The sequence below is a fragment of the Rattus rattus genome, chromosome 6 (assembly GCF_011064425.1).
Source record: "Rattus rattus isolate New Zealand chromosome 6, Rrattus_CSIRO_v1, whole genome shotgun sequence".
Classification (NCBI taxonomy): domain Eukaryota; kingdom Metazoa; phylum Chordata; class Mammalia; order Rodentia; family Muridae; genus Rattus; species Rattus rattus.
Genome location: NC_046159.1, coordinates 33,791,244 through 33,806,560, shown reverse-complemented (window position 1 = coordinate 33,806,560; position 15,317 = coordinate 33,791,244). Strand labels below are relative to the sequence as shown.

The following is a 15,317-nucleotide window of genomic DNA, read 5'->3' as shown; positions in this document are numbered from 1 at the left end:
GTGTAAGAACGCAGGTGCCTGTGGAAGGCAGAGGCATCAAGTCACCTGGAACTAGAGAATAGGCAGCCATGAGCTGCCAGACTTGGGTGCTGGGAACTGAACTTGGGTCTCCTGTAAGAGCAATGCATACTCTTAACTGCTGAGCCATCACTACAGCCACCACATTAACCTTTGTCTGTTTGTTTGTTTATTTGTTTGTTTGTTTGTTTGGTGTTGAGGATCCAATTCAGGACCTCCCCCACAGTAAGTATATGCCCCATCACTGGGCTATTCCCTAAGCTCCTCAATCAGTTTTCAGTGTGACAACTTTCCTTAGCTCTAGCTTCCTGACACATCTGGTTTATTGGTGCTGTCTAGATAGTCATTCATAACAGTTAAACACATATCTGTCTTCACTCTCAGACTTAGCTTGAAGAAGGAAGCCAGACCTGGGTCTGAAAAGGTCCCTAACTATTTCTGCTTATATAAGGCATCATAGCAGCTTAGAGGGCTACCCAACTGATGACTATTGACTTGAGGTGGGGTGTGCAAAGAAATGAAACTCTGGGAGAAAGAGCTCCTGGGTGGGAGGGGTCAGTGACTGGAGGTTCATGTGGGAACACCCACTCCTCTGCTTCCTGAGAAAGAAAGGTTACCTGGCCAGCCACCACACTGTAAGAGCCCTTCGGACCCAGATGGAGTCCTGAAATAACTCTTGGGAAGCCTCTACTGGAACAATTGAGAAAGGGAAGGCTCTTTTTGTGATGAAGATGCCCAGAGAGTTAGTGACAAAGCTGGAGCTGCCCTCTGATAGCCACTAAGGGAAGCCAAGGGGTGGAGACTGCAGGGCCAGGCCCTGAAGTCAACTGCTGAGCCTCTGGATCCAGCCACACCTGAAGGTATAACCCTCAATGTCTCAGTGAAGTAAACTACAAATGCACATTGGCGCAGGCTATGGGGAGGCACGTTCTTACTCCTTGTAACTTATGCAATCTTGTTCTCTTTTCTTTTTCTTTTTTCTTTTTTTCGGAGCTGAGGACCGAACCCAGGGCCTTGCGCTTGCTAGGCAAGCGCTCTACCACTGAGCTAAATCCCCAACCCCAACTTTATGCAATCTTAACTGATACAGTTGTCTCTCACAATGGACTGCTGTAAAACTTACAAGGAAAACTAGATACAGTGCCTGTCCCTAGTATAATGAAAAAAAAAAACTAGAGGGCTTTGGACTGTTTTTAACAATAGGGTGATGTTAACAGGAATATTAAGAAAGGAAGGATGCCTTACCAGTACTCTTCCCCTCCAGCCATGCATTTTTCATATACGGGTCCCTCTAGCTCCCTCGGGCTGGGGAAGATGGCTTCATGGTGGATGATGATGGTTTTGATGACTTCATTGACATGTGCCTGGCAGGATACAGGGTCCTGCCCATCGGGGATGTGCATGAGGGTGGGCCCGAAGCAGATGGCCAAGTTGTAGGGATCCATCATGTTCTCATCACTGTACTGGGAAAGGCTAGGAGAGAACAGGTACTCATTGTCATCCAAAAGGCAAATCCTCCCCCAGAGCTTCTTTCCTTTGGGAGTGGAAAATAGGGACTCAACTCAAATGCAGAAGTTCCTATATTCTGATTTATAACGATAGCATTTATAAGAGCCTTGGGACAGCCCTCCCAGAGGAGGCAAGTTGCAGGGGGCTCCCTGGGCCAGGTACTCACTGATTGAGGAAAGCAAAGAGGTATCTCATGACCACAATGACCACGCGGGGCAGGGTGATGAGGATCTGCTGGATTGGGTGCACCCTGTCAGCTGGGTTCTCCAGTTCTGTAAGGCACAGAGGGTTCAAGGTGACCATCACCCTTAGAGAGCAAGGCAGTGGGTATCTCCAGGCCCCACCTCCTCCATCAGCTACAGGGACCAGTCAAGATGGTTCTACTTTCAGCTGGAATTCATACGAGAGATCCTGGCTAGAGCCAATCAGAGTAAGACAGGTTGTGGGCTAGCCTACTTAGAACCTCTTTGAGCTTCTCTTGAGGACTTGTGGAAAAACCTACAGAGAGGTGCCTGGGACTTGGGTAAGCAGAACATCTGGTGAGACTGGAGATCTGCCAGAAAAGAGAAACCTGCCTGGTGGTCAGAAGAATGACAGAAACCCCAGACTGGCCACGTGAAGTCCAAAGCGAATGGCCTAAAGTTTTCTGGTAGAGGATCTGACACTCTCTGTTTTATGGACTTGGATGGTTTAAATTTCTGTCACTGGCAGCCCTGGAATCCTGATGACACAGACAGGGACAGTGGTTTAGTAAAATGCAACAGGCACCAGCCATAGCACAGCCTGGCAATGCTGCAGTTGCTCAGAGAAGAACAGTGCAAACACAGGCTCCTCTTGAGTGACCTACTGACTAGAGAGCTTAGCACATGCCCTGGATCTCATCAGGGATTCATTCTCAGAACCAAAGAGCATCAAACGCTGGTATGATGGCCTGCAAAGACAGAATACCTATGGAGTTGGCAACCTGGAACTACAGGAAGTGAAGTGTCAATGCTGTGTGTAGGGCGGACAAGTCACACAACGTCAGTGTTTTCCTTATAGAACTCCAGCCTCCAAAAGACCCCTTTCTCCTCAGCAGCCAACATGGCAGGGCTACCGACACTCTTGCCTACCTCATCTCCCAGCCATTGTTCTTCCATAGAGTCTGAGGACTACCTAGAACCATAGTTCTCAATGAGGTGCTATTGCCAAAGCTGGAGTTCTTGCTTCTTGACAAGGCATTGTGTGGGGTTGTATAGTAAGTGGAAATCTATATTGGCATCCATCACCCACATGCCTTATCTGTGTAGGGCACATGAATCGATGTTGCCTGCCTTAAATTTCAACAGGATGGTCCCTCTAACTCACCTTCAAGACCTGGCTAGAGGAAGTCTCACCCAAGTCAGCTCACAGTCAGTTTCTTATAGAGTGAAAAAAAACAAAACAAAACAAAACAAAAAACAAAAAACAAAAAACACTGCCCCTCTGTAAGTCCTCTAGATCCTCTGTACTTCCCTACAGCTGTTAGCTACATTGTAGATCTTAAAGACAGTTTTGACTTTTTTTTTATAAAGAGAGTACTTAAATTACTATTAAGAGAAAAAAAGGAGGACTGGAGAGATGGCTCAGTGGTTAAGAGTACTTGTTGCTCTTCCAGAGGTCCTGAGTTCAATTCCCAGCAACCACATGGTGGCTCACAGCTACCTATAATGCAATCTGATACCCTCTTCTGTCGTGCAAGCATACATGCAAATAGTATTCATATGTATGAAGAAACAAATCTGTTTGAAAAAAGAAAAAAGGAGACTTCTTTGTTTTAATTAGGAGGTGACATGAAAATATGTAACAGTGGGGATATGCAGAAGGCAGGACAATGTGAGACCACATCTGTCTGTGCGTACATATCTTTGGTAAAGTTTACTTCGTAAAATAGACCCAGGAAGGTAGTAACAATGAAAGAGAGCAGTTATAGCAGCACCCAAGATAAAGGTGGTGAAAAACATAAGCATTATTTCTAGGAGTTTCCATTCAAAACTCCCAGACTGCAGCCACCCGTGGGTAACTGCAACTCTGGAAGTCTTAAGCACAGAAGTGGAGGCTGTTGTTCAATAAATGCAATGAAGCGCCACCAAATTACAGGTAGGCTCTGTTTACAAAGCTTCTGAGGCTGACCCTGGCCATTGTGTCTGGAAGAACTTTGATGGGTGTGGCTTTCTCTATGATATAATGGTAGCCCTGGACAGAACAGAAGAGACCCTTTCACCATGCATCTCTAATCAGGCGCAGACATGGGATGTCCCTCGTGTCTACTCATTGTCCTGCACAGGACCCGGATTATGAGGATCTGGTCTAATGATACCAATAAGCCAGTGACATGGAGCCTAGGCAGGACGGACCTTTGGGGCCTGGGTGTTTGAGAGATAGTTTAGAGTTTGGCATAGATCTTAAAAGGTGATCAGGAAGGAAACACTGAGGAAGCCAGGGGACAAAGAACGAACACATGAGAGCTTAAACATTCTTCTTCTACTGTCCTACACTGGGGACACGTCCCGACGGCCAACATCTCCTCCATCAGTCAAGTACTCTCATGACTACCAGTATAAAGATAATCTCCCAGTCAGCTAACTCTTCTCATTTCTCTTGTCTGCTGACCTGATCCCCAAACCTTCCCTGGATCCCTAACCCCCAAGGTACAAAGCTGTGAGGTCCTTCAAAGACTTTCAAATCTACTCCTCTTGTTACATTTGACCAATTCTCTGTCCTGCTGATCCAACAGGACCACTGTCCCCAACCCTTCTAGGTTTCCCTGTGTCCCCTCCTCTTGGAAGTCTTGCTTATGTGCCTCCCCCAGGTTTATTCTGTGACCCCAGGTTTCCTTCTGCTTCTCCCCTTAGCTCCTGTTGTACCTAGGGAGAACCCCATGTCCATTAGCCTACTGTGCCTGTAGAGCTGGGTCTTTAAGCCCTCTAAGGACCAGACTCTGTTCACAGTATCTATCCTTCTCCTGTGCCTGGCAGGATAAAAAGCCAGCACTTCAACTTCTGTAAAGATCCATGAAGCAATGGGCCATCCCACCTGCAAAATACTTACTAATAGTAGATATCAAATCTTGAAACCTTTCCTTAGGAAAGAGTGGGTTTTCCAGTCCTCGGAAATACAGTTTTAAAACACCAGCAACTGAATTGATATCTCGCTCATTTTGGTCATCCACGAGGGGGTCTTCACCTGTATGGAGACAATGTTTTAGCTTGGTGAGGAAAGAGAATCTCTCTCCAATACTGGAAGATATTCTCCTTTCTCAGTTGAAAGAGGAAGTGACCTGGCCAGCCTGGACAGGAGGAAGAGGAAGGGACAAGCCTGAGAACCTGTGACCCTCAGTCTATGCATGTTTTAAATGTCCTATTAGAAAATACTCAGAAGGGATAAACATCTAATTCTGACTGTCCATCACCTATTACATAGCCCTCTCTTGAGTTTTTATTTATTATATACACCATGACTCAAAATTTTGAGAATCTTTGACATTGTAACACATTTCTCTTAAGAATCAGGACACTCTTGGCTAACGATGATAACTTTAATCCAACCCAAGAGAGAGAGAGCGATCTTCCAAAAATAACACCGCGCACAGCCCACATTCAGACTCCGCCAACTATCCCACTATGTCTGTCATAGATTTTTGTTTTCAAGATATAAGCACTATCCTGAGTTCCCACAGTCCATTTGCTGGTTGGCAGTTGTTCCTCTTGTTTGTTCGTTCGTTCGTTCATTCGTTCATTCGTTTATTTGATTGTTTGTTTGTTTGTTTGAGATGTGGATAGCCTGGAACTTGGGACAATCTTCTGCTTCTGCTCCCAAATACTGAGATGGAAGGCATGTATTGGCATGCTCAGTTCAGTGGCTGCCTCTTGGGTTTTATAAGTATAAAATACACTCCATTCTTTTTTTGAGTGACAAATTTGTGTTTGATGAAGTAGGTCTTTCTGTCTTGTAGAGTTGCCTCATACTGTGCCTTTATCTCACTTTCCTCATGACTCAACTTAGGTTGACTATTTTGGACAAGGATACAGAGGCACATAATGCCTGTTACTAGTTATGCAGAGTACTGAGTTAAGGTGGTAGCCTTTTTATTTCTTTAAACACCATAGAGGTAATCCCTTTTTTGCAACACACATGAGACTTGTGAAGTGAGATCAGAATCCTGGCACTGCATGTCTGCCCACTAGTCCCTGTGGTCAGCATGACCCACCATGTGGGGTCGGTCTCCAGTGCTAGTTCTTGCCTTGTTACCCTAGGAGCTCATTGGTGCAGTTAGCTTGGCCAATGAGCTCCAGATAGCCACATGTCCGGGCTCCCCAGCACTGGGGTTACACAAACCTACAGTTGTACCTGCTTCTACATGAATGTTGGGTATCTGAACTCAGGCCCTCATCTGCTCACCTCCTCAAACCATATTTGAAGGCTCTCAGAGAGAAGGCCCTTCTTTACCCTTTCCCTCCACACCTTACACACCACCATTTTCTTTAGCCTGATTCATCTGTTGCATTTCTATTACAGCAGATGAGCAAACACATGTATAGTCAGCGCTCTGCACTCACAAATTGCACATCTGTGGGTTCAACAAAGATGATGAAAATATTTTTATAAAGAGATTGCCTCTCAGGGCTGGGGGGTGGGTCAGTGAGCGGCTTGCTGCACAGCATGAGCTCCTGAGTTTGTCCCTAGCAACCATATGAATGACAGATGTGGTGGTGTGCGTGATCCAGCGCTGAGAGAGGGCAGACAGGAAGATCCCCACAGTTCATAGGCCAGCAGTCTAGCCAATCAGCAAGCTCAGACTCAATAAAAGGCCCAGCCTCAAACATAGAAGGTGAAGAACGAAGACACCCTGTGTTGATTGACTTCTGGTCTCTGCGTGCATCTGCACACACATGAACACACATGCACACACTCACACACACACACACACACATACACACATGAACACACATACACACCATGTAGACACACACCACGGTAAAGAAGAGATTCCGTCCACACTAAGTAGACTTGTTTTCTTGGCCTCTCTTTTCTAAACAACAGTTTAACCACCATGTACATGGTGTTTCCATTGCGCTAGGCATCGTGAGTCACCTACAGATGATGGCTGGATGTGCCTGCCGTGTGGGGTCTATAAACATGCTACATTCACAAACGCACTTGAGCACTGCTGGGTTTCTAGGTTCTAGGGTGGTTCTTGAGCCAATCCCCTAAAGATGGGAGCAACTCTATATACTCTTCACTGACTCTCACTTCGTACACAAAAATGCCATTCGCTCCTGCATAAACGTGTTCCTTCACTTTAGCAGCAAATCCTGGAAATCTCTCCAAAGGACGTCTCAGAAGTCTTCCTCTCTCTTTCTAATGGTGGCAAAGAGCCCGGTCACAGAGGGAGACCGCACTTCACTCACTTGACCTCCCACAGGACTGCACTGACTTACTAGCTACGCTTTAAATTATACCTAGTTAGTTTTTGTATGCATATGATAAGGCATACGTCTGGAGGTCAAAGGACAACTTGCAGAAGTAAACTCTCTCCAGATCATATGGATTCCAGGAATCAGGTCATTAGGCTTAGACAAGTGTTTTCATCCATTGAGCCATACATCACCAGCTCCACATTTGACTTCTCTCTTTGCCATGATGAATACTGCCTCAGTGAATAGCCTGCCTGGGCACATTTGTATTTGTGGAGGCAAGTCTCAGCTCAGTTTCTGGAAGTAGGCACACTGGGTCACCGCGGGTGTGATTTGTCACTTGTAGTCAAAGCCCTCTCATTGGGGCCACACCACTTTGTACTCCTTCTGGAGAAGGCTGTCTTCTCCAGCTCTGCCCATGGCCTGTTGCCAGTCTTCTGAGGTTGTCATCATTTGGATGGGGAAATACAGCATTTCAGAGGAGTGGCTCTCTGCAGTTTAACTGGGGGCTGCTAAGCTGGTCTGTTTCTGAGAGTGTTCCCAGGGGAGGTGAAAGGAAGCAGAGAGTAATCTAACACCTTCCCAGAGGTGTTGAGGGAAGTTTTCACTAGCAGCTGGAACACCTGTGTCTGCCAAGCAATGAACACATCTGAGCACGCAACCTGGATCTCTTCCCTCTGCCTTCGGAGGAAGCGGACGTGTGGTATTGGCAGTCTCTTCTAGTCCCAGTGTGTTTTAGTGCCAATCTGAAGAAGTCTTCTTCTGTTCTGTACCAGGGCTGGCAGCTTATAGAGCATGAGCCAGAGTGGAGCTCCCAACTGCCTTCCTAGCCGGACAAGTGCCCAACCTGAACAACTGTGTGTAGCAGCCCAGACCCTGATGCTCCCTAGGTTAACCTCTCAGGTGGCCCCACCAAGAAGGTGAGAATCTTTCTCCCCTAAGGAAGAAAAAACACATTTAAAAATAATCGCTTGAATAACATGTTAACTTTCAACATACCCATTTATGTATGTGTACATACATAGATACACACACACACACAATTACACACACACACACACACACACACACACAATTACACATAACCACCATCATCACCATCACTAGCATCATCTCTTGCCTTTCTCCCTGAATGAAATCACCATGACATTCTCTAGTCCAGGCCTTTGGCCTTCTGCAAGACCAGTCTATCTGGGCTCAGGAACAACAAATCAAAGCTGAATGAAGGTCACGGAGATGACCGTTTTATCTAGAAGGGGAATGAGAGCTATCGTTCCTGGTAAGCCAGAGGGCAAGCTGAGACCCACTGAGTTCTGGAAGAGGACTGGACTGCAGTGTGAGGTGGCTTCCCAAAGAACAAGGCTGCTGGGAGAGGGAGAATCATTTTGCAATGACAAGACAAGGAGGAGACACAACTGGAAATATGGACAAAGAAAATAGAGACTTGTTGGTTTGTTTGTTTCTGTTTCCTTTTGCTCTTTCTGTCTTTTTCTGTGGCAGTGATGTGGGTCAGGAGATTCCCAGTGGCATGAGGACCCAAGGCTCAATGAGAGCAGAAAATACTTTTTACTTACACCCAGGCAGGTGACTGGAAACTCTGGCCTCAGCTGAGATCTGAGGAAAGGGTAAGGTTGCTCGTTGCTGCAAGCTTAACAACAGAGAGAGACAATGCAGGAAAAGGTCGGGGTGGGGGGTCCTGCCAGGGTGCCAATCCTCTTCAAGGACTGCACCAAGAGAGTCAAGGCCATATATGTGTATATATGTATATAGGTGTACACATACATATATGTGTATATATGTGTACATTGGTAGGGATAGTTCTGCTCAGATTGTACTTTCAAGCCATAATCTCATTCGGTAGAAGGTTTGCTGCATGTTTGCAGAAATGACTGGCAGTTTCCGAAAGCGGCAGTGCTGTGTTCTCCAGAGCTGAAGCTCCCCTTACCCCTACGAGGTCACTGAGCACTACAGCCAGCCAGATTTGCTCTCAATACCCAGTGCAACCCCAGATTGACTGGGGTGCAAAAGAGCTGTACTGTACAGGCTGCAGAATGCTTCCTTCACCCTGAATCCAGACATGCCCTGTGGTAGAACTGAGGGTATGGGAGGCAGAGACTTCACTCCTCCAAGGATGATGATAAATGCGGGAACCGGATGGGTGGGAGTCTAACAGACTCAGAGCTCAGCCAATGGCATTAAACCACACACTCCTAAACCAAGGAGGCTCACATAATAAAATAAGATAAAATAAAATAAACTAAGATAAAATAAAATAATAAGGTGTCTTCTAGCCAGAGCTGATGTCTCTTGCTTGTAATTCTGGCACTGGGGAAGCTGAAGCAGGAGGATTGCAAAGAGGTCAAGGCTATGCAGTGTGTTTGAAGCCAGTCGAGCTACTGAGAAAGGAGTGCTTCACTGCCTACTGAGATGGGATGTGCATGCTGCCGGGACCTGGGTCTGGGATCAGAGTCCTCAGACCTTAGTTAGCATTAGAGGCCCCCAGAGAATAAGGCAGTAAGTCAGACTGAGCTGGGACACACAGCATGTCTTTCCAAAATGGTATGAAACTGGAAGTGGGAATTCAGTTTTGGTTGCCTGCACCCTAGGTCTTCTTCCTGTCCCTGGACAGAAGATGTGGGAAGGCCAGGGATCAAAATATCCCAATGTTTTTCCTTGAATAGAACATCCTGGATATCCGATTCTGCTATGGCAGAAGGCTAAGTACCGTGTGGTAAAGGCAGACATTGAGAACTGAGCTTCTGACGGCACAGTTGGTCCTTTCATCGCAGGGTCCTCCTGTTCTTTTGAAGCTTCTGAGGCCACCACAAGCATAGGAGCTTTGTACATACACACACACACACACACACACACACACACACACACACACATACATACATACATGCATACATACACATACTCACACAGTATGCACACACTCACGTGTGTGCATGTACATATACGTATACCCACACAAGTATGTAAACACACACGGTGTACGGAAAATCAGGCATGATAGTTCACCCCTGTAACCTCAGCAGTTGAGTACTGGGAAGAGTTTAAGGCTAGTCAAGACACTATCTGTAAATAAATACATAATTAATTAAACATTAACATCTTAGACACTAAAATGGGTGGGAGCTTTGGGATTTTAGAATTTTGGTGCCTTGGAAATAAGATCAAGAATCTACTTAAAAGTCCATCCGAGTTACACACACAACCTGAGGGTGACTTGACAAGATGTCAGTTGTGAGGTTGTGACTTAGCTGTGTGTGTCACATGACGTCAAGTGTGGAACTTTCCAATAGTGTGTTACATCGATGCTCGAATGTTTGGGTTTAGAAGTTGGGATTAGGAATGTTTAGCCTGTAGGAGAGGATAAAGGGGGAAAGCAGGGGATTCTAAAGAACTGCTAAGACCATCTCGAGGTGCTAATTTCTGTGGTGCAAACACTCCCAATATGGCTGATTTCCAGCTACCCTCAGGATGTCACGGAACCCAAAGTTAATCAGAATGAGAGCCGACATCTGAACACTGCTGCAGACCCAGGGCCTCTGTGCACTACTGGCTTTGAGACCTGTGTTAACTTCAGCTTCTCCTGCCCATGAACTTGAGATCGTCAGTCTGCACTCACCTCTCTCAAAGGAATTCTTGATGTCATTGACTTCAACCTGAGACCCTGGAACTCTGAAGATCCCCTGCTGCTGGAGTCCTAAGAAAGAAATAACGATACAAGCAAACAGGAAATGCAAATAATGCCAGACACTGAGTTCCTCAGCTTCTGGAAATATTGGAGATTGTCTCCCATGCTTACCTCATTTCCCTTCTATCTTTTAGAACAGTCGTTCCTGGTGACAAGCTCCTAACTGAAATCCCAACTGGCCTTGACAATGAACTACAGCTGGCCCAAATGCTCAGACACATGCAGAATCACGTGTTTGTGAATTTGCTCCTGGGCCTGGAGGGAAAATGCTATCAACACTATTCCCTCCCTCCCATGTGGGTAACTGCTTCCCATATGAAACTGTAAACTTCTGAGTACATCCTGGCCTGGGATTGGGGAGTCAGGGAGACAGAGAGTTGGAGGCATAGTCAATGATTGAGTGCTTTGTCTTATGGACAATAGGCCCTGGGTTAGGTCCCCAGCACCAAAAATAAATAAATACAGTAAAGTGGTTAGCTAGGCAGAATTGCTCGCACTATAATCCCAGCATTTACAAGGCTGAAATCGAGGCAAGAGGATTTTTGCAGAATTCAAGGACAGCCTGGGCTATAGAATAAGATCCCTTCCCAAGAAGGCAAGCGTACAAGCTTGGACTCATGACTAAAGGGCAGCCACACTTATTTTTGTCTTCTTAAAGTTTCTATGAGACAATAGCAAAGTGGGGTCTCTGGCACCTGGTAGCAAGTGGAAACTAACAGCAACCTAGACAATCGCAGGAATCAGAGGGCCTCTCAAGTGAACATTGCTGCAGCCCTGGGCACCTTGCCCTGCCTCACAGTTCTTTTGGATAGAACAATCATCCACACTGCAATTTATTGTCTACCCTCAAAAGTCAGGGTTTAGTGGACATTTGGCGTGAACATCCTACATGCTCAAGAAATGCAGTTCAACTCTTTAGTTGTTGGGTTTTTTGTGTGCCTTTACCACATCAGGCTAGCCACTGGGTGGCCAGTGGCTGACACTAGCAGCTTATAGAACTTATTCATGTGTCCTGCATATTGAAGGTATGCACCTGGATAAATAATCTGGGACACAATGTGCCTAAGCTGACCTTGAACTTACTGTGTAGCCCAGGCCAGCCTCCGGCGCTTGGTGATCCTTCTGCCTCAGTTTCCCTAATGCCATAAATGTGGCTTTGTTGACTTGTGTCACCCCGATCTTCTCTTGTTCTTCTGGACTTGTATCCTTCACCCACGGGGAACACTGCCCTTCCCTCACCCCGGCTAGGCCCCACTCTCTCCATCCCAGCTGCATGGCTGCCTTCCTCAGGGGTCTTTTCTCGCTTTAGTCAAGCAGCCTGCCTCCAAATGTCACTAGCTACCTTCCTTTGAATTCGTTTCATGGCAGCGTCACTATGAAAAAATTATTTATACAGTCTACTAGCCGTGAGCTACTACACTCAGTGACTCAACTAAAGGCAGCTTGAAAATATTCAGGAAAAAAGCTGCATCTGTATTAAACATGTATAGATTATTTTTATTAGTCCCCAAACAATAGGATTATTTGCTTAGCATTTACATAGGATCTGGTGCTATCTGTCTCCACATGGATTGTTCTTTATGGGAAGATTACATGGGTTATGTGTAAAAGCCACAGCATTTTACACAATGGACTTTCGAGTCTGCGCACCTGGGCGTCGGCAGTGATCCTATATGTAACCTCTAGAGGTGCTAAAGGACTCCAGTTCTTACTATAAGAACTAAAAGTTCTTTTTCTGCTGTTGATTTCCTTGTTCTTCATCACTCCTGAGTTCCCCACAGCCAAAATGGAGATGAACGAGCAGTTTAAACAGAAGTTGCCCTTCTGGTGTCGCCATGGTTAACCAATTCCTGACATCATTCCCTTCGTGGAGCTTTATACTCTCAACCTGATTGACTCGGAGTGAGGACATCCCTGGAATAGTACTTCTGTCCATGCCATAGCTGCTCCCCAGTGACCTGAAGCCCCAGACACGCACACATGCAGGCACGCAGGCACACACACACACACACACACACACACACACACACACACACACACACGCGCGCATGCCCATGCGCTCATGCGCACACAGACTTCAAAGACAGTGTTGGAATAACAGCTATTCATTCCCCGGAACATTTTCACTCCCCCAGAAGCAGAGCATGGACTACCAAGAGTCTTCCAGGATGACTGAGAATATCATTTCCTTGCAGAATGGCCCAGCACCTGTTCCACAATGAGCTGAACCCACTGAACTGAGATGGTGCTTACCATATAAATTGATGAATCGAATACAGCTCTCGACTACAAGTGGTATAGCTTGTCCTGAATCCTTAAGGAAGAAAAACATGTGAGTTTTATCAGGCGTGGCACCCAACCATGGGCAAAAGACATTGCAAACATGATGATCAAGTCAAGCCAAAAGATTAGTACCACGTGATTAGTAGGAAAACAAGCAAGGAATTGCTAACGCTAGTCTCCAGGGATAGTTACCATACAGCCTTCAGTTAAGTGCGGAAGAAGGCATAGCTAGGATACATTCAAAGAAATGCTCTCTCTCTTTACCCAGCTGGTAAGGAACTGGGCCCAGCTTGACAGGCACACTGGGGGCAGGAGAGACAGAAGCCCGTGAGTGGAGGCAGCTGGAGTCTGACCTTGAAGGATGATCTGCCTCCCTCCAACTCTGTTTTGCCCAACTCAGCACCTTTCCCCAGGGCTTGAGGACCAAGGGGCAGGATCAATGCCTTTCCCTATTACAGTGGCATCTAGTGTCAGAACTGAGAACAAACTCTGGGTGAAGCAGGGCTGACTCTTACAAGCCCTGTGGGACTCTAAGAAGGGAAGGTGAATCTTATGATGTCTCAATTTAAATATCCAGGTACATATTTTGCTTATCAGTAAGCATAGTACATGGAGAAGTTCTAGAAGATACCAGTATCAGCCACTGGCCATCTGGTGGCTAACCTCAATCAAAAGGGATGAATTGGATGCAGTTTAAATAGTTGTACCTAGGACATAAAAGGACATTCAATAGATTAGTCTATAGTTCCTAGAGTTTGGGCAATGGTTAATTTTCTTTCACAGTTCTAAAACTGGGTGACCTTCTTGTTACTACAGGCATATTATGAGTAGCCGCTCTAGAAGGCTAGTAAGTTGGTGGGCTCTTGGCTCTGCCACACACCCCCACCTACTGATGCTGTATCTGGGGAGAGGATAGGAGATGGGCCCATCAAACGACAGAGAAAATGGGCTCTGTTCTAGATGGTGTTGGATCTACTAGCTGCATGGGGCTTGTGGGCCTATCTAGTAAATACCTGGTTCCTGGTTCGAGCATTTCTTCTTCCTCTGATAACAACAACAACAAAAAAGAGAAACAGGCAGCAAAGCAGAAGAAAAAGAAAAGATTATGCAGGAGTAAGATCAGTTAGAGTATGCAGATCCTTCAGAGTCCGTGAATGCCAAAACGCAATGGCAGCCAGCAATGGTCCTGGGGCATTTGCCCACCAGCCTGCCCAAGGGGAGCGACCTCATCCTTCAGATCTCCTAGGAGTTCCTGAGCAGTCCCCAGCCAGCCTTCCAATGGACTGCCTAGCCTCTTTCCCAGATGCCAGTGAAAGGGCCTCTCTCATTCCTTATCAATATGTAGATGTGTGTCTACCTCATTCCTGGATCCATGCCCAGTTTCTGAACATGAGGGAGTCACCAGTGCCAAGGTCCCCTGACGACCTACAAGGTTAGACCCCCTTCCCACAGATGGGTTCCTTCCTGCCTATTGTAAGCAGGCTCCTGGAATTCATCTCTGGAAACCTCATTCTTGGTTGGATGTTCTATTTCACAAATCCTCCTCAGATGGGATCCAGCAGGCCGCACCACATTCCAGACTCCAAACACATCTAATACCTTGACAATCTTCTCTGACTGGAAGCATGGCTTTGCTCTCCCTCCCAACCCCTTACTGTTGCCCTGGTTCTGAGACCCTCTGGGAGCACAGAAGCTGGGGAGGGTGAAGATGAGAGAAAGTTGGAACACCTTTGTGACCTTGAGGGTGGCTGAAGCCTTTGTTCCCACATTGAGGGATCTTGCCTGATTTTTCTGGTCATGTGCGCAGTGAGTTGGGGTCTAGGTGGAAGGTAGGTGGACAGTCTCACCCAAGCTCAGTGAAAAGGCCAAGCTGACTAAAAAACTAAGACCCTTCCTGGGGTTCAAAGGACATGGACAAGTCCAGTCCTGCCATCTCAATGGTTGGGATCTGAGTTGCTACAATGTCAGCTAAACCCACATGACTTCTAGAACTCAGCAATAGCCTGGTCCAAGAGGAGTCTTGGGATGGTGTCCTAAAATTAATCTAATTAAGATCTGGCTTACAAAGTGTCAGAAGGTTCTAGAAATATGCTTGTATCAGCTCATTCCATGCTTATCCTAAACTCACAGAATAGATTAATCTTACTTCAGAGAAGTAAGATGGGGACTCTCCACCAACCCCACAGGTGGACCTTCTGGGTTTTACCATGGACTTATAAAAATGGAGTCTTCTTCAGTCTGAGAGGAGAGAAACACAATGTTTTTGTTTATATAAGGGGTTGGTTCAGGAAGACTCCGGGAAGTCTGTAAGTCCAACTCCAAAAACTTTCTCTGTAATTAACTTGGAGCTTCTCTCATCATAATCACAGCAA

The 15,317-nt window shown here is 46.3% G+C and overlaps 1 protein-coding gene across 2 annotated transcripts in view; it reads right to left on the bottom strand.

The window, feature by feature from the left end:
- The window catches only part of Srgap3 (SLIT-ROBO Rho GTPase activating protein 3), a 225,403-nt gene that overhangs the window by 16,119 nt on the left and 193,967 nt on the right, over positions 1-15,317 (bottom strand). Inside the window, exons 12-17 of one of the 2 annotated variants that reach the window (XM_032905979.1) lie at positions 13,959-13,989; positions 12,916-12,976; positions 10,594-10,671; positions 4,597-4,731; positions 1,694-1,799; positions 1,264-1,491 (exon numbers count right to left, since the gene is read on the bottom strand). In XM_032905979.1, coding sequence (XP_032761870.1) covers positions 1,264-1,491; positions 1,694-1,799; positions 4,597-4,731; positions 10,594-10,671; positions 12,916-12,976; positions 13,959-13,989 — 639 coding nt within the window. The remainder of the gene's footprint in view (positions 1-1,263; positions 1,492-1,693; positions 1,800-4,596; positions 4,732-10,593; positions 10,672-12,915; positions 12,977-13,958; positions 13,990-15,317) is intronic. The other variant, XM_032905978.1, reaches the window with a different exon arrangement.